General features: G+C 38.5%; 1 protein-coding gene across 1 annotated transcript in view; it reads left to right on the top strand.

Moving 5' to 3' along the window:
- The window catches only part of LOC139860026 (uncharacterized), a 37,148-nt gene extending 17,604 nt beyond the window's left edge, over nucleotides 1-19,544 (top strand). The window contains exons 2-5 of the mRNA XM_071848799.1: nucleotides 5,907-6,180; nucleotides 9,458-10,225; nucleotides 10,288-10,410; nucleotides 19,143-19,544. Of these exons, the coding sequence (XP_071704900.1) occupies nucleotides 5,907-6,180; nucleotides 9,458-10,225; nucleotides 10,288-10,410; nucleotides 19,143-19,544 (1,567 nt within the window). The remainder of the gene's footprint in view (nucleotides 1-5,906; nucleotides 6,181-9,457; nucleotides 10,226-10,287; nucleotides 10,411-19,142) is intronic.
- The last annotated feature ends 222 nt before the right edge of the window (nucleotides 19,545-19,766 follow it).

The raw sequence follows: 19,766 nt of genomic DNA, 5'->3' as shown, positions 1-19,766 counted from the left end.
GGTCATTACGAGTTTATGGTTATGCCGTTTGGATTGACTAACGCACCAGCTGTGTTCATGGACCTTATGAACCTAGTGTGTGGGCCATATCTTGACAAGTTTGTCATTGTTTTCATCGATGACATACTTATTTACTCAAAGAATGATCAAGAGCACGAAGAACATTTGAGACAAGTGCTAGAAGTATTGAGGAAAGAAAAACTGTACGCTAAGTTTTCAAAGTGTGCATTTTGGTTGGAAGAAGTTCAATTCCTCGGTCACATAGTGAACAAAGAAGGTATCCAGGTGGACCCGGCAAAGATCGAAACCGTTAAAAAGTGGGAAACCCCAAAAACTCTGAAGCATATACGTCAATTTTTAGGATTGGCTGGTTACTACAGAAGATTCATCCAAGATTTCTCCAAAATAGCAAAACCCTTGACTGCATTAACGCATAAAGGGAAGAAATTTGAATGGAAGGATGAACAAGAGAAGGCATTTCAGTTATTGAAGAAAAAGATAACTACGGCACCTATATTGTCATTGCCTGATGGGAATGATGATTTTGTGATTTATTGTGACGCATCAAAGCAAGGTCTCGGTTGTGTATTAATGCAACGAACGAAGGTGATTGCTTATGCGTCTAGATAATTGAAGATTCACGAGCAAAATTATACAACTCACGATTTGGAATTGGGTGCTGTTGTTTTTGCATTAAAGACTTGGAGGCATTATTTATATGGGGTCAAAAGTATTATATATACCGACCACAAAAGTCTCCAACATATATTTAATCAAAAGCAACTGAATATGAGACAACGCAGGTGGATTGAACTGTTGAATGACTATGATTTTGAGATTCGATACCACCCGGAGAGGGCGAATGTGGTAGCCGACGCTTTGAGTAGAAAGGACAGAGAACCTATACGGGTAAAAGCTATGAATATAATTATTCGTACTAACCTTACTACTCAAATAAATGAGGCGCAACAGGGGGTTGTAAAAGAAGGAAAGTTGAAGAATGAGATACCCAAAGGATCAGAGAAACATCTTAATATTCGGGAAGACGGAACCCGATATAGGGCTGATAGAATTTGGGTACCAAGGTTTGGAGATGTGAGAGAAATGGTACTTAAAGAAGCACATAAAATCAGATATTCAATACATCCCAGAGCGGGAAAGATGTATAAAGATCTCAAGAAACACTTTTGGTGGCTGGGTATGAAAGCCAATATTGCTAAATATGTAGGAGAATGTTTGACGTGTTCTTAGGTCAAAGCTAAACATCAGAAACCATCAGGTCTACTACAACAACCTGAAATCCCGGAATGGAAATGGGAAAACATTATCATGGATTTCATTACTAAATTAACAAGGACTGCAAGTGGTTATGATACTATTTGGGTAATAGTTGATCGTCTCACCAAGACAGCACACTTCCTGCCAATGAGAGAAGATGACAAAATAGAGAAGTTGACGCGATTGTATTTGAAGGAGGTTGTCTCCAAACATGGAATACCCGTCTCTATTATCTCTGATAGGGATGGTAGATTTGTTTCAAGGTTCAGGCAGACGTTGCAACAATCATTGGGGACTCGTCTAGACATGAGTACTGCCTATCATCCACAAACTGATGGGCAGAGCGAAAGGACGATACAAACGCTTGAAGACATGCTACGAGCATGTGTTATTGATTTCGAAAACAGTTGGGATCGACACCTACCGTTAGCAGAATTTTCCTACAACAACAGTTATCATTCTAGTATTGAGATGGCGCCGTTTGAGGCACTTTATGGTAGAAAGTGCAGGTCTCCGATTTGTTGGAATGAAGTGGGGGATAGACAGATTACGGGTCCGGAGATAATACAAGAAACTACCGAGAAAATCATCCAAATTCAACAACGATTGAAAACCGCCCAGAGTCGACAAAAGAGCTACGCGGACAGTAAAAGAAAAGATATAGAATTTGAAATTGGAGAAATGGTCATTCTTAAGGTTTCACCTTGGAAAGACGTTGTTCAATTTGGTAAACGGGGGAAACTAAATCCAAGGTACATTGGACCATTCAAGATTATAGATCGTGTCGGACCAGTAGCTTACCAACTGGAGCTACCTCAACAACTCGCGGCTGTACATAACACTTTCCACGTCTCGAATTTAAAGAAATGTTTTGCTAAAGAAGATCTCACTATTCCGTGGGACGAAATCCAAATCAATGAAAAACTTCAATTCATTGAAGAACCCGTCGAAATAATGGATCGTGAGGTTAAGAGACTTAAGCAAAACAAGATACCGATTATTAAGGTTCGATGGAATGCTCGTAGAGGACCCGAGTTCACCTGGGAGCGTGAAGATCAGATGAAGAAGAAATACCCGCATCTATTTCCAGAAGATTCGTCAACACCTTTAACAGCTTAAAATTTCGGGACGAAATTTATTTAACGGGTAGGTACTGTAGTGACACGAACTTTTCCATGCTTATATATATTAATTGAGATTGATATTTACATGACTAAATGTTTCCAACGTTTTAAGCAATCAAACTTGTTAAGACTTGATTAAATGAAATAAGTTTCATATAGACAATTGATCACCCAAGTTGACCGGCGATTCACGAACGTTACAAAATTGTAAAAACTACATGTTGTGGCATATATAGACATATATATATGGTTGACATAAGATTATGATGAGTAAGTATCTCACTAAATATATTAACAATGTGTGATATACATAATAAATGAGATTACTAAGTTAAGAAACTCAAAATGATATATATAACGATTATCGTTATGATAACGTCTACTAAATACATATGTATCATATTAAGATATTGATACACTATATTTAACATGATAAAATGATATTTAAATATATCATTAAGTGTATTAACAATGAACTACATATGTATAAACAAGACTACTAACTCAAGAATTACGAAGCGAGACTTATATGTAACGATTATCGTTGTAACAATATTTTAATGTATATATCATATTAAAAGATATTCATACATCATAATATCATGATAATATAATAATTTAACATCTCATTTGATATAATAAACATTGGGTTAACAACATTAATTGAGATCGTTAACTTAAAGGTTTCAAAACAATACTTACATGTAACGACTAACGAAGACTTAACGACTCCATTAGAATGTATATACATGTTATGTTTTGATATGTATTCTTACACTTTTGAAAGACTTTAATACACATATCAAAGTAATTCTACTTAACAAAAATGCTTACAATTACATCCTCGTTCAGTTTCATCAACAATTCTACTCGTGTGCACCGGTATTCGTACTCGTACAATACACAGCTTTTAGATGTATGTACTATTGGTATATACACTCCAATGATCAGCTCTTAGTAGCCCATGTGAGTCACCTAATACATGTGAGAACTATCATTTGGCAACTAGCATGAAATATCTCATAAAATTACAAAAATATTAGTAATCATTCATGACTTATTTACATAAAAACAAAATTACATATCCTTTATATCTAATCCATATACCAACAACTAAAAACACCTACAAACACTTTCATTATTCAATTTTCTTCATCTAATTGATCTCTCTCAAGTTCCATCTTCAAGTTCTAAGTGTTCTTCATAAATTCCATACGTATAGTTTCATAAATATCAAGAATACTTCCAAGTTTGCAAGTCTACTTCCAAGCTTTCTAATCCATTCCAAGTAATCATCTAAGATCAAGGAACCTTTGTTATTTACAGTAGGTTATCTTTCTAATTCAAGGTAATATTCATATTCAAACTTTGATTCAATTTCTACAACTATAACAATCTTATTTCGAGTGAAAATCTTACTTGAACTGTTTTCGTGTCATGATTCTGCTTCAAGAACTTTCAAGCCATCCAAGGATCCTTTGAAGCTAGAATCCATTTTTCCCATTTCCAGTAGTTTTATCCAGAAAACTTGAGGTAGTAATGATGTTCATAACATCATTCGATTCATACATATAAAGCTATCTTATTCGAAGGTTTAAACTTGTAATCACTAGAACATAGTTTAGTTAATTCTAAACTTGTTCGCAAACAAAAGTTAATCCTTCTAACTTGACTTTTAAAATCAACTAAACACATGTTCTATAATTATATGATATGCTAACTTAATGATTTAAAACCTGGAAACACGATGAACACCATAAAATCGGATATACGCCGTCGTAGTGAAACCGGGGGCTGTTTTGGTTTGGATAATTAAAAACTATGATAAACTTTTATTTAAAAGTTGTTCTTATGGGAAAATGATTTTTCATATGAACATGAAACTATATCCAAAAATCTTGGTTAAACTCAAAGTGAAAGTATGTTTTTCAAAATGGTCATCAAGATGTCGTTCTTTCGACGGAAATGACTACCTCTTTAGTAATTGACATGTAACTTAAATTTCCGACTATAAACCTATACTTTTTCTGTTTGGATTCTTAAATTAGAGTTCAATATGAAACCATAGTAATTGATTCACTCAAAACGGATTTAAAATGAAGAAGTTATGGGTAAAACAAGATTGGATATTTTTGATCTTTTTAGCTACGGGAAATGTTTAACAAATCTATATAAATCATATCCTAGCTAACTTATATTGTATTATACATGTATTCTAATATATTATGTAATCTTGGGATACCATAGACACGTATGCAAATGTTTTGACATATCATATCGACCCATGTATATATATTATTTGGAACAACCATAGACACTCTATATGCAGTAATGTTGGAGTTAGATATACAGGGTTGAGGTTGATTCCAAATATATATATACTTTGAGTTATGATCTAGCCTGGGACGTGTATACACTGGGTCGTGGATTGATTCAAGATAATATATATTGATTTATTTCTGTACATCTAACTGTGGACAACTAGTTGTAGGTTACTAACGAGGACAGCTGACTTAATTCACTCAAATCTTTAAAACATAATAAAAATGGTTGTAATTATATTTTGATCATACTTTGATATATATGTACATATTTGTATAGGTTCGTGAATCGATCCGTGGCCAAGTCTTATTTCCGAGGAAGGAAATATCTGTGAAAGTGAGTTATAGTCCCACTTTTAAAATCTAATATTTTTGGGATGAGAATACATACAGGTTTTATAAATGATTTACAAAATAGACACAAGTACGTGAAACTACATTTTATGGTTGAATTATCGAAATCGAATATGCCCCTTTTTATTAAGTCTGGTAATCTAAGAATTAGGGAACAGACACCCTAATTGACGCGAATCCTAAAGATATATCTATTGGGCCTAACAAACCCCATCCAAAGTACCGGATGCTTTAGTACTTCAAAATTTATATCATATCCGAAGGGTGTCCCGGAATGATGGGTATATTCTTATATATGCATCTTGTTAATTTCGGTTACCAGGTGTTCACCATATGAATGATTTTTATCTCTATGTATGGGATATGTATTGAAATATGAAATCTTGTGGTCTATTGTTACGATTTGATATATATAGGTTAAACCTATAACTCACCAACATTTTTGTTGACGTTTAAAGCATGTTTATTCTCAGGTGAATATTAAGAGCTTCCGCTGTTGCATACTAAAATAAGGACAAGATTTGGAGTCCATGTTTGTATGATATTGTGTAAAAACTGCATTCAAGAAACATATGTCAATGTAATATATTTCTATTGTAAACCATTATGTAATGGTCGTGTGTAAACAGTATATTTTAGATTATCATTATTTGATAATCTACGTAATGTTTTTAAAACCTTTATTGATAAAATAAAGGTTATGGTTGTTTTAAAAATGAATGAGCATTATAAAAACGTCTCATATAGAGGTCAAAACCTCGCAACGAAATCAATTAATATGGAACGTTTATAATCAATATGAACGAGACATTTCACATGATCCACACAGAGATGGAAATAGATCATCTGGATATCCGCGCAAACGTAATTCTAGTGGATCAACATGGAATGATAGACAACGTAAAGATAATAGAAACAACGGTGGTAGCTACCACAATCGCAAAACATATCAAAGGAAAAGATGGAGTTATGATTCTTATGCAATAGTTCAAACTCTTTCGAAAACTCCAAATGAAATCCTCACCCAAGAACGAGTTGGCGCAAACTTCCCAACGCCACCGCCGTTAGTAGAGAATAATCGACGTGATAAATCCATGTTCTGCGTATTCCATGATGATCATGGCCATGAGACTAATAGATGTCGCGACTTAATGGAATTAATTGCGGATGCTCTCAGAGCGAAAAAATTAGTTCATCTAATAATTAATGACAGATTCTTTTAAAGTGTTTCTGGTGTCAACGCAACATGAAACTTCCTAAGAACTCCAAAAACGCAAAAATCGCATGTGAAAAATAAAATAATGGCGGAAAGACACCTACAAGACAAGAAAATTTGCATGAAGTGCGGGTGATCTACGTGATGCAAGAGAATATGAATAAGCGCAAAAGTAAATCTGCAACTGAGCTCCAAAATTGGCAATTAGCACCAATTGTAGTTTCAACACCACCAACAAAAAGTTGGCTGGATTTTCCATGATGGTATCGTGCAAAATTGCAGCGGTCATAATATAGTAAGGTCCTAGAGTCTATTAAATGTGCAAGCCCTCTTTGAATAAAATATTTTAAAGAAATATCAATAGTAGGTAAAAGGGAACATAGGCAAAATTTTAATACTCTTAATAGACTTTTAATGCTTATAAGTATAAGTATGACATGTAAGGTGCTTGCGTGGAAAATATTGTGTCAAAAATTTTATGTGTAAAAATATATGACTGTAAAATTTCAAGTGTTGTTAACTTTTTTTACCTTTAAGAATCATTGGATTTTCTTTTAACGTTTTTTTAGGTGTAAAAATATTGTGACATCTATATTGTCAAAATATGGCAAATTATTCACGTCTAAAAGCGTTAAAAATAATGTAAGAGTGCTCCCAACAGTTCTACTCCGGGGTCCGCCCAGCCATCCACCCAGGTAGGCGTCGATGGCAGCGGACTGCCCAGGGTCCCGCCCAGGCAACCGTCCACCACCTCATCTTCCTCTTCGTGCATTCATATCATATTTGTGGATGAGGTTATATAATTTTTTAGTATTTAACTTAAATAGTAAATTGTAATTACGGAGTACTTGTTTTAATTTTAGTGGTGATGGAGGGAGGAAAAAATTGAATGTAAGAGAGTATATGTGGATGATGAAAGATGAGTTATAGATATTTTAATTGTTTATTTTTTTGTGGGTCCCACAAAATGAAACGTTTACAACTCTTGTATCTTTATTACATTTTTTATTTTATTTATTTTGACTTTTTTCTCCGTTGGTCCTTCAATTATACACGAAATTGCAATCCGAGTCCCTCAAGTTTTTTTTTGATTTTCGAGTCCTTAAAATTGCAAAATTTTGCAATCAGAGTGCCTCCGTCAGTTTGCCGTCAAAATTAGCCGTTAACCCTTGACATGTGCCATGCATGTGAGGGTAAAATCGTCTTTTTACTCTTTTCTTCGATTTTTTTGCTCCGTTGGTCCTTCGTTTATAGACAAAATTGCAATACGAGTCCCTCAAGTTTTTTTTCTTTTTTTTTTCTTTTTTTTTTTTGAAAGGCCAAGCATAATATATTATTTATATATATATATATATATATATATATATATATATATATATATATATATATATATATATATATATATATATATATATATGAATTAAATGTACAAAGAGGACTCATACTTCATTAGTCGAGTTACTAAAGTCCCAAAGTTTCATCAGCTCGCCAGGTCCAAACTTATATTCGCAAGCACGTATTTGGGTTAGCGCCTATGTCATATGGCAAACCGAAATCGTAAATTATTCCGGAACTCACAATTGAAGGGTCCACTAGTTTTCCAAGAGATACAAGTCCGCACCTTCGAATGAGTTTCCAATCGCTCGAAAAACAAAACACTTGAATGGCTACAATGGTTTTCGTCTCCAAGTTACTACGACACTCACACGTGATTTAGTTGTTGTTTAGGCTTAATGTTCCCGTATACTTTGTAACCTTTGTGTTTATTTCGACTCATACTATTCTCAAGTATGAGTCCTCTTTGTACCTTTAATTCATATATATAATACTAGGTTTTGAGCCCGTGCGTTGCACGAATTCTCATAAAAACGTTTAAAGTTAGCTGTACATGAATATAAATATAGATTTTGTAGTCTATACGAAGCTACAGCAGTACATGTATGTATGTTTGTATATGGAATTATGTATGTAAACTACTCGGCAGAGTTAATACAAATATTAGACATATTAAGGTCCGAACTTTTCAAACATGAAAACGATAACAGTAGCACTTGAACAGTTGTATATACATCAAACATATATGTTGAAATAATGTAATAAAAGTAGCCTCATACGTCTCAAATGATAATGAATCGTACCCAGCATTTGATTGGTTTAATTATGAAGTTGCAAGTCGCTAATGGCCACAATTGTTGATCCATTACAGGCTCTAGTTGTATTATAAATAGCTGCAAATACATATACAATAAAATAATGTGAATTTATATAGATAAGTAGAAACTAAAACACTTTATCAATTTAATTAACGAATTATTATATATGATAACGGAATAATATGTTAAGGATAATTTTAAAATAAATTGGTTTAGGAAGTTTGAGCTTAGCCTTTTATTCAAAAATTACGTCACTTCAAGGACAAAATTAACAAACCTTACCTAGCTAAACGATCTAGACGATTAAAAAAATTTTGTGTTTACACAAATGTTAAAAAAGTTCAACTTCTCTAAGCTCCTCCAAAACCCCATTTACTTTTAAACCTCATTTTCTCTCAAATTAGAGAGATCTAGACCAAGCCACCATCACCACTTTATTCTATTTTGTTTCTCGAACACACCCGCACTAATTTTACTGCAGTTGGTCTCTCGACGCGCCGCCACGCGCTAAAACCCATCTCAGCGGTTTTGTATTTTCCGGCATACTTCCTGGAATTTTCCGACCATCTTCAGATCTTGGGGTGTGTGGACTTGGCCAAGCTTCTTTTTGGTGTTGGTTTTTGCTTCAGCAACTGCCGGGCAACTCCGACCACCGCAACTTGACCTTACTCCGACTGGTTTTGTGTTCTTGCCCATCTTATTTTTCCTATTTGGCTGTTATTTTCTAATATACGTTTTGTAAATATCTTAATTGTATCGTACTAGTACTATTTTTTAGGACTGATTTTTGAATTAGTATTTGCCTATGCTTCTTCTTTTGCTTTGGCGGAGTATTACTTACTACTGCCTCTACTCTTTGAATTACAACTGTGTATTGACTGTGTATTATTAATATAGTATTATATATTATATTACTGCTTAACTGATTTGTCTTCAATTCCTTTTCTTGCTTTTGTTATTTCTTGCGTAGTAACGTTTTATTAACCCTTTTATTGATTGTCGTTTGGTAAGATAGACACTAGACGTTCTTATGGTAACTTGAGGTCATGTCCTAACTCAGGGGCGGGTAGGTTTATAGGGCCTAGAAGCGGCAATAGGTTAGCGAGGCCGGTTAGGATTAGAGTGGGTAGTTGGAATGTGGGAACTTTGACCGGCAAGCGGTATGAACTTGTTGAGACTTTACGTGAATGCAAGGTGGACATTTTGTGCGTTCAAGAGACTAGATGGGAAGGCCGTGGGGCGGCTAGGATCAATGACTACAAGTTGTGGTTCTCGGGATCGAGAGTAGCTAGGAATGGGGTTGGAATCATTATTGGCCCAGCCTATAACGAGTATGTTGTAGATGTGGGTAGACGGAGCGACAGGATTATGTCGGTTAGGCTGGTAATCCAGGAGGTGACTTACACCGTCATTTGCGCTTACGCACCCCATGCGGGCCGTGGAGATGCTGAAAAGAGACATTTCTGGGAATCGTTAGACGAGGTTGTGAGGATGTGCCCCCCGGACCATCGATTACTAATTGGTGGAGATCTCAATGGCCATATAGGATCTGTTGTTGATGGTTTTGCGGGAGTTCATGGGGGTTTTAGGTACGGAGTTAGAAATGAGGAAGGACTTTCTATTCTCGAATTTGCTGTGGCCCACGATTTGGTTGTTGTGAATTCGTTTTTCAAGAAGAGAGGTGCTCAGTTAGCAACTTTTCATAGAGGGGGTCATAGTACCCAGATTGACTATTTGCTAATTCGCAAAGGGGACCTTATGACTTGTGGAGATTGTAAGGTCCTGACTGCCTTGACATGCTCTTCCAGCATAGATTGTTGGTCATGGATTTGGTTCTCCAGAGACGAGTCACCAAGAGTGTAAGACAAGTCCAACCTAAGATCCTGTGGAAGAAATTGAATGGAGAGAAGGCGGAGACCTTTAGAACATCTGTTGTAGATAGAGTAAATACAGAATTGGAAACGGTATCCAATGATGATGCGGATCAGATGTAGAACTGTCTGGCGTCCACCATTAGAGTGGTAGTGTAAGACCCAAATATTATCCTTGTATATAAGCGATGTTACGATACTCGAAGCGGGGTTTTGTTGTATATATTTAAAACATGGAAGAATTCTGAACTGGGGGAGTCGCGCGCCGCGCGGCTATATGGCGTGCCGCGCCATCTGTCTGCGACAGATTCCCCTTTTCTTTTAATTAGATATTTTGAGGGCATTTTGGTAAAACTACTTTGGGACCTGAATTTAATGCCTTAGATCAGTTTGGGAGCCTCATTCACTCCATTCACAACCACCTTATCATCTTCCATTCAAGTTTAGAGAGAGAGGAGGTTCTAGAGTGAGAAAACTCCATTAAAGGAAGAAGGAAGTCGAATCGAGTCTTGGTGTGAGTTATAAAGTCGTTCATCTAGTCGCTAGCTACGTGGTGATTGTGTTGGTAAGTTATAAAACCCAATTTCTTACTTTAATGACCTTGAAATGGGTCAAATGGGTCTTTAATGACCTAAGTGGTCTTGCCAGTGTGAAATTGAGTTAACCTTGTGATTTAAGAATGTAATAAGATCATAATTGGCTAGAGTTAGGGTTTTTGGTGAAGTTAACCCATTATTAGGGTTAATGGTGCAAAATGGGTTGAAATTGCACTTTGGGTCAAAATGGCTTTAGAATGGTGAAAGAATTGGTTGACCAACTTGAGTTGCGTTTAATAATATGTATAATGTGATTAGGTACGTTACATTGAGGTTTCGCAAGCTCGGGTATCTTTTCACAAGACTTTGAGGTGAGTGGAATAATTATATGCGTAGGTATATAATGTATCTATTTGTTGTAGCGTGAAATGTGTAGTGTCGAGGTGTTAAGACACCACGTTTCACGTGAAGAGTGTAGCATCGAGGTGTTAAGATGCCACTCGGGTGTAGCATCGAGGTGTTAAGATGCCACCTAGGAGTGTAGTGCCGAGGTGTTAAGACACCACTCCGTAAAATATGAGTGAAGCATCGAGGTGTTAAGATGCCACTCGGGGTGAAGTACCGAGGTGTTAAGGTGCCACCCTAGGGGTTAGTGGTGCGAGGTGTTAAGTGCCCTAACGGATGTTATGAACATCGATGGCGTTTTTGCGAGCGACCTTCCCTTGTACGATTGGTTGATCATGGTTATTTGTGTTGTAAGCATATTATATTATTCGAGTTATATTCATATGCGGTTGTTATGCTAGTTTGTGGTATTGGTGAATTATAGCTTGTTATTGTGACGATAAGCTAATTGTGTTTGCTAGCATGTTTGCGGTATTGTGTAAGTGTATGCAAGTAGGTATAATTATATATGTATTCGTATAATTATTGCATTCACTAAGCTTTGCTTACCCTCTCGTTGTTTACCATTTTTATAGGTTCGGTTGTGGACAAGGGTAAGGGCATCGTTTTGGATTAGAGATCCCGTCGTTGACTAGGGGACGCTTTTGGATGTGTTGACTTTTGGGAGTTTGACCGAGATGTGGGTAGTTTAATCCCAAACGCCATGCTCATAGTGTAGTTTGGTACTTAAACTTTTGGTGGTCGAAACTCTTAAATTGTATTAAACTTGTATTTTGGGTCGTGTGGGCCCCGCTTGTAAAACATCATTTTTATGTTTGAATCGTGATAGTTTTACATATTTGAATGTGTGGTTAAAAGCGCGTCGTCTATAAATGTCGGGAACTAGTCGATCTTTTTCGCATTTGAAACTTTCCGGACAGGCCTGAATGGCGCGCCGCGTGGCCATCCTGGCGCGCCGCGCCACTTCCCTGTACAGCAAAAATTTTTTTTATTTATTTTGTATTTTCACGTGGTTTGGTCGCGGGTTGGTTTGGGTTGTTACAAGTAGTATCAGAGCATGGTCTAAGGGATTTAGGTGACTTGAGATATGCGCCTAGACTTAGACTTTTTGTGTGTGCGTTATGCGGGACTTGTAGGACTTTGGGTTGGATTGGGATTGGTTAGTGCATAGGTTTATGTAAACTAATCATGCGCTATTTGTTGTGTATGTTTAGCGAGCATCGAGCGAGTTGGACGTTGTACTAGCAAGTTAATGCGACGTGCTCGCGTAGTAATGACTAGCTACCATTATTACGGGTGCAAATCGTGTCAAACAAGTAATGTACGACGATTGTCGAGCGAGATGGGATAGTGTGGTATATATGTACGTACATATGTGTTGTGTCTTTTCGTTTCGTTGCTTAACCTCTTCCGTTTTATAGAATGAAGACGAGAAACGGACCCGATCATGATAACGGAAGTACAAGCGAGGACGTCGAGTTTTCGGCCAAGGTTGAGGCCGTCTTTAAAAAGTTAAAAGCGGATTTTCTTACGGACGTCTGAAAGGTCTTCCAAGATTCGGTCGATGGGCAAGTGACCGATTTGATAAATGAACGAATGAAGGCCACTATCGAAGAGGCCCTTGATGCTAGAAACATTTATCCTCACGGTGAAGGAGGTGAAGGAAGGCGGGACTTCCATTATAAGAATTTCAAGGACGCTCAACCCTCGATGTTTAATGGGGTGCGAGATCCTTTGAAGAGTACATGTTGGATTTCCGATATCGAGGGAGCTTTCCGTACCGCGGAATGCCCTCCCGAGAAGAAAATAAGGTATGGTTCAAGCGTGTTACGGGAGGAAGCTAAGTTGGGGTGGGACGATAAGATCAACTTATATGGCGAAGAACAATGTATGGGCTTGACATGGGAGGAGTTCAAGAAAGAATTTTTCAAAGAATACCGAACTTCATCCGATCTCGATAAAATCCGGGACGAGTTGCACCATTTGCAACAAGGGTCAATGGACTTGGTTACACTCAAGTCTACCTTCTTGGCAAAGACTCGTTTTTGCCCGGAATATGTGGGTGATGATCACAAGTTAATGAAGGATTTCTACCGTACCTTGAATGATGAGTACAAGGGCAAGATTAGTCGGGGTATGGCTAAGTCGTTTGATGAATTGTTTGAGTTGGCTCGGGGTTTTGAGCCGGAGGTTCCAAGAAAGAGCGATTTCATGTTTTCCAAAAGAAAGTTTGATGGTTTTAGTTACTCTAACTCTTCAAACAAGAAGAACAAGAACAAGAAGGGTTCCGAAAGTGTCAATAGCGTGAAGAAGGGCGCTACCGGTGGTTTTTCTTATACGTGCTACAATTGTGGGCAACCGGGTCATATGGCTCGTGAATGTCCGAAACCAACTTCCGGAAACAAAATCACTTGTTTCAATTGCGGTAAAGAGGGGCACAAGAAGCCGGAGTGTCCCGATTTGCGAAACGATAATGTGAAGCGATTAGAGAAGGCGACGGGTACGGCTAGGGGTCGCAATTACTTAATGACCAATGATGAAACCAAACAATCGAACGAAGTTGTCTCAGGTACTTTCATGGTTAATTCTAATCCGGCAAGGATTCTTTTTGATAGCGGTGCAAATTTGTCATTTGTGTCTCCAAAATTTGTGCCTAAACTCGATAGACAGTTAGCTAAGTTAAGTCATCCGGTAGAAGTCGAAATAGCGAACGGCAAGACGGTGCTAGTGGTTGATGTGTGTAAGAATTGTGATGTTATTTTCGATGCAGAAACCTTTAAAATTGATCTCATTCCAATGACCTTGGGCGATTTCGATATTGTCGTTGGTATGGATTGGCTCGATCGTTATAGAGCTGATATTGCATGCCATGATAAGTTTATTCGTGTGAAGACCCCAAGTGGGGGAGAGTTGATTATTCATGGTGATAAGCGAAGGAGACCGGTGCCGATATGCACTTTTGCACGGGCACGTCATTTTGTTGTTACCGGTGGCATGGCTTTCCTTGCTCATGTTGTCGATATTCGTAATGAGCCACCATCCATTCGTGAAATTCCGGTGGTTAATGAATTTGAAGACGTTTTTCCGGATGAGTTACCGGGTGTTCCGGCGGAAAGACAAGTTGAATTTCGCATCGAGTTGGTTCCGGGGGCTACCCCCATTGCTAAAACACCCTATCGTTTAGCGCCAACGGAAATGCAAGAGTTGTTGAATCAAATCCAATAGTTGCTTGAAAAGGGTTTTATTCGACCGAGTGCTTCGCCATGGGGCGCTCCGGTGTTATTTGTGAAGAAGAAGGATGGTAGCATGCGGATGTGCATCGATTAGAGGGATTTGAATAAAGTGACGATCAAGAATCGTTATCCTTTGCCTCGGATTGACGATTTGTTTGACCAACTCCAAGGTGCAACGTATTTCTCTAAAATCGACCTACGGTCCGGCTATCACCAAATGCGGGTCCGTGAGGAATATATTGAGAAAACGGCTTTTCGAACGTGTTATGGGCATTTTGAGTTCGTGGTTATGCCTTTTGGTCTTACTAATGCACCGGCGGCATTCATGGATCTAATGAACCGAGTGTGCCAACCTATGTTGGACAAGTCGGTAATAGTGTTCATTGACGACATACTAGTCTATTCGAAAAGTATGAACGAACATGAACGTCATTTGCGTGAGGTATTGAAGACGTTACGAAAGGAGAAGTTGTACGCAAAGTTCTCCAAATGTGAATTTTGGCTAAGGGAAGTCCAATTCCTTGGTCATATTGTGAACAAAGATGGTATTCAAGTAGATCTGGGGAAGATCGAGACGGTGAAGAGTTGGGGACGACCGACTACGCCTACGGAAATCCGAAGTTTTCTCGGATTGGCCGGTTATTATCGTCGGTTTATCCAAGACTTTTCTAAGATTGCTTCTCCATTAACGAAGTTGACGAGAAAGAATGCTAAGTTTAATTGGGAGAACGAGCAAGAAAATGCTTTTCAATTGCTAAAAGAGAAGTTGTGTCAAGCTCCGGTGTTAGTATTGCCGGAAGATGTGGAAGATATGACGGTTTATTGTGATGCTTCGTTAAATGGGCTCGGGTGTGTCCTTATGCAAAGAGGTAAAGTCATCGCTTATGCCTCTCGACAATTAAAGGAGCACGAAACGAGGAATCCGACTCATGATCTTGAGATGGCGGCGGTGGTACATGCGTTGAAAATTTGGCGCCACTACTTGTATGGTGTCAAATGTACGATTTATTCGGATCACAAGAATTTGAAACATCTTTTCACTCAACGAGATTTGAATTATCGTCAACGTAAATGGATGGATGTGGTGAAAGACTATGATTGTGAGATACTTTATCATCCGGGTAAGGCGAATGTTGTCGCGGATGCGTTGAGTCGAAAGAGTCAACATCCGACGATAAAAGTAGGATCATTACGCTTGATTATTACCAACGATTTTCTTGAGAAGCTTGGTGAGATACAAATCGAGGCTTACGTTCACAACAAGCATTCAGAACGAATCATGGGTCAATCGGAGTTCATTACTGTGGGCCCGCATGGTTTGTTGTCTTTTCAAGGAAGGGTGTGGGTGCCTAAGATGGGTGATTACCGGCGGGTGCTACTTGATGAAGCACATAAGTCCAAATATTTCATTCATCCAGGTGACGAAAATGTATCATGACTTGAAGAAAGATTATTGGTGGCCGGGCATGAAATGTGATGTTGTGAAGTATGTTGAGCAATGCGTCGCGTGTTTACAAGTAAAAGCCGAACACCAAAAGTCGTATGGTAAGTTGCAACCGTTAGAAATCCCGAAATGGAAATGGGAGCACATTACCATGGATTTCATCACAAAGTTACCTAAAACGGCGAGAACCCAATTTGATTCAATTTAGGTTATAGTTGATAGATTGACAAAAAGTGCTTTGTTTCTTCCCATTAAAGAAGCGATATCGTCAGAGGCCTTGGCTAAGTTGTTTATCAAGGAAGTGGTCTCGCGATATGGGGTTCCTATATCTATTATTTCGGATCGAGATACCCGTTTTACATCTCGGTTTTGGGAAAAGTTTCATGAAGATATGGGTACACAATTGAAGTTGAGCACGTCGTATCATCCTCAAATGGACGGTCAAACCAAACGTACGAATCAAACTTTGGAAGATATGTTACGGGCGTGCATTATTGACTTCGGTGGTAGTTGGGATGAGCATTTGCCTCTGGTGGAATTCTCGTACAATAATAGTTATCATACTAGTATCGGGATGCCACCTTATGAGATGCTTTATGGGCGAAGGTGTCGAATTCCCATTTGTTGGGGAGAAGTGGGTCAAAGAGAGATCGGGAGTACCGATTTGGTTTTGGAGACGAATAACAAGATTAATATTATTCGGGAACATTTGAAGAAGGCTCAAGATAGACAAAAGTCGTATGCCGACAAACGTAGACGAACGATCGAATTTCAAGAAGGTGACATGGTGATGCTTAAGGTTTCGCCATGGAAAGGTATTATTCGATTTCGAAAACGGGGAAAGTTAGCTCCTCGGTTTATTGGGCCATTCAAGGTTTTAGCTCGTGTTGGTGAAGTTGCGTATCATTTGGAATTACCCGAAGAGCTTGCGGGGATCCATAACACGTTTCATGTTTCCCATCTCCGTAACTGTCTTGCGGATGATTCTTCATGGATGCCATTAGACGAAATCGAGCTAAACAAAAAGTTAGAATATGTCGAGGAACCGATTGCTATCCTTGATGAGAAGGTGAAAATGTTGAGGAATAAAGAGGTGAGAACCTTTAAGGTTCAATGGCGACGGAGTAAAGGTTCCGAGTTCACTTGGGAGCCCGAAGAATTCGTGTTGGTTTATCTTCCCTCTTGTCATGCGGCTTGGATTGCGAGGACGCAATCCGAATAAGTGGGGGAGAGTTGTAAGACCCAAATATTATCCTTGTATATAAGCGATGTTAAGATACTCGAAGCGTGGATTTGTTGTATATATTTAAAACATGGAAGAATTCTGAACTGGGGGAGTCGTGCGCCGCGCGGCTATGTGGCGCGCCGCGCCATCTGTCTGCGACAGATTCCCCTATTATTTTAATTAGATATTTTGAGGGCATTTTGGTAAAACTACTTTGGGACCCGAATTTAATGCCTTAGATCAGTTTGGGAGCCTCATTCACTCCATTCACAACCACCTTATCATCTTCCATTCAAGTTTAGAGAGAGAGGAGGTTCTAGAGTGAGAAAACTCCATTAAAGGAAGAAGGAAGTCGAATCGAGTCTTGGTGCGAGTTCTAAAGTCGTTCATCTAGTCGCTAGCTACGTGGTGATTGTGTTGGTAATTTATAAAACCTAATTTCTTACTTTAATTGTGTTTAAGGGTTAGGGTTGGGTTAGTGTTGCACACAAAACCCATTTGCTAGTAAATTTGGGGGTTTTGGGTGAATTTGGGTCATGTAGATTCAAAGATGACCAATTAGGGTTTTCAAAGTATTAAATTATGTTTATAAGCCTAAATTGGTTAGTTAATGTACTAGCACACTTATATATATGTAAATGGGTGTAATGACCTTGAAATGGGTCAAATGGGTCTTTAATGACCTAAGTGGTCTTGCTAGTGTGAAATTGAGTTAACCTTGTGATTTAAGAATGTAATAAGACCATAATTGGCTAGAGTTAGGGTTTTTGGTGAAGTTAACCCATTATTAGGGTTAATGGTGCAAAATGGGTTGAAATTGCACTTTGGGTCAAAATGGCTTTAGAATGGTGAAAGAATTGGTTGACCAACTTGAGTTGCGTTTAATAATATGTATAATGTGATTAGGTACGTTACATTGAGGTTTCGCAAGCTCGGGTATCTTTTCACAAGACTTTGAGGTGAGTGGAATAATTATATGCGTAGGTATATAATGTATCTATTTGTTGTAGCGTGAAATATGTAGTGTCGAGGTGTTAAGATGCCACCTAGGAGTGTAGTGCCGAGGTGTTAAGACACCACTCTGTAAAATATGAGTGAAGCATCGAGGTGTTAAGATGCCACTCTGGGTGAACTACCGAGGTGTTAAGGTGCCACCCTAGGGGTTAGTGGTGCGAGGTGTTAAGTGCCCTAACGGATGTTATGAACACCGATGGCGTTTTCGCGAGCGCCGTTCCCTTGTACGATTGGTTAACCATGGTTATTTGTGTTGTAAGCATATTATATTATTCGAGTTATATTTATATGCGGTTGTTATGCTAGTTTGTGGTATTGGTGAATTATAGCTTGTTATTGTGACGATAAGCTAATTGTGTTTGCTAGCATGTTTGCGGTATTGTGTAAGTGTATGCAAGTAGGTATAATTATATATGTATTCGTATAATTATTGTATTCACTAAACTTTGCTTACCCTCTCGTTATTTACCATTTTTATAGGTTCGGTTGTGGACAAGGGTAAGGGCATCGTTTTGGATTAGAGATCCCGTCGTTGACTAGGGGACGCTTTTAGATGTGTTGACTTTTGGGAGTTTGACCGAGGCGTGGGTAGTTTAATCCCAAACGCCATGCTCATAGTGTAGTTTGGTACTTAAACTTTTGGTGGTCGAAACTCTTAAATTGTATTAAACTTGTATTTTGGGTCGTGTGGGCCCCGCTTGTAAAACATCATTTTTATGTTTGAATCGTGATAGTTTTACATATTTGAATGTGTGGTTAAAAGCGTGTCGTCTAAAAATGTCGGGAACTAGTCGATCTTTTTCGCATTTGAAACTTTCCGGACAGGCCTGAATGGCGCGCCGCGCGGCCATCCTGGCGCGCCGCGCGGCCATCCTGGCGCGCCGCGCCACTTCTCTGTACAGCAAAAAAAATTTATTTATTTTGTATTTTCACGTGGTTTGGTCGCGGGTTGGTTTGGGTTGTTATAGGTAACCAAGGAAATCCTAGGTGTGGCTGTAGGTACATTTAGAGGCCATAGGGCTGTTAGAGAATCATGGTGGTTCAGTGACGAGGTTCAAAGCAAAGTTGCGCTTAAGCAACGAAGGTTTAGGGAGCTCATCACTTGTGGGAAGGGGACTCCGACGGATAGAATTAGGGCTGAAGAGAGATATAAGGAAGCCAAAAGAGAAGCTAAGAAGGCTGTAGCCCAAGCAAAAGAAAAAGCATATGAAGATCTGTATAAGAAACTTGACTCCAAAGAGGGAGCTAATGATATTTACAGGATAGCCAAGGCTAGGGAGCGAAGACGTAGGGATCTTGATAACATCAAGTTTATCAAAAATGATGCAGGTCAAACCTTAGTAAAGGAAAACGAAATTAGAAAAAGATGAGAATAGTATTTCTCATCTCTCTTCGTGGGGGGAAGACCAGAGCGCCATGAGGACTTACAAGACTCTGATATAGAACAATCCCAGAACAACATGGATTACGAGAGGATTAGCCAAGAAGAAGTAAGATTGGCACTACGAAAGATGGGGAGAAATAAATCAGTGGGACCAGATCAGATTCCTATCGAGGCGTTGCGGTGCCTTGGCGACGCTGGTGTTAGGTGG

Source organism: Rutidosis leptorrhynchoides, chromosome 7 (genome assembly GCF_046630445.1).
Source record: "Rutidosis leptorrhynchoides isolate AG116_Rl617_1_P2 chromosome 7, CSIRO_AGI_Rlap_v1, whole genome shotgun sequence".
NCBI lineage: Eukaryota > Viridiplantae > Streptophyta > Magnoliopsida > Asterales > Asteraceae > Rutidosis > Rutidosis leptorrhynchoides.
The sequence above is the reverse complement of the archived record's forward strand: the minus strand, read 5'-3'. Positions and strand labels throughout refer to the sequence as shown.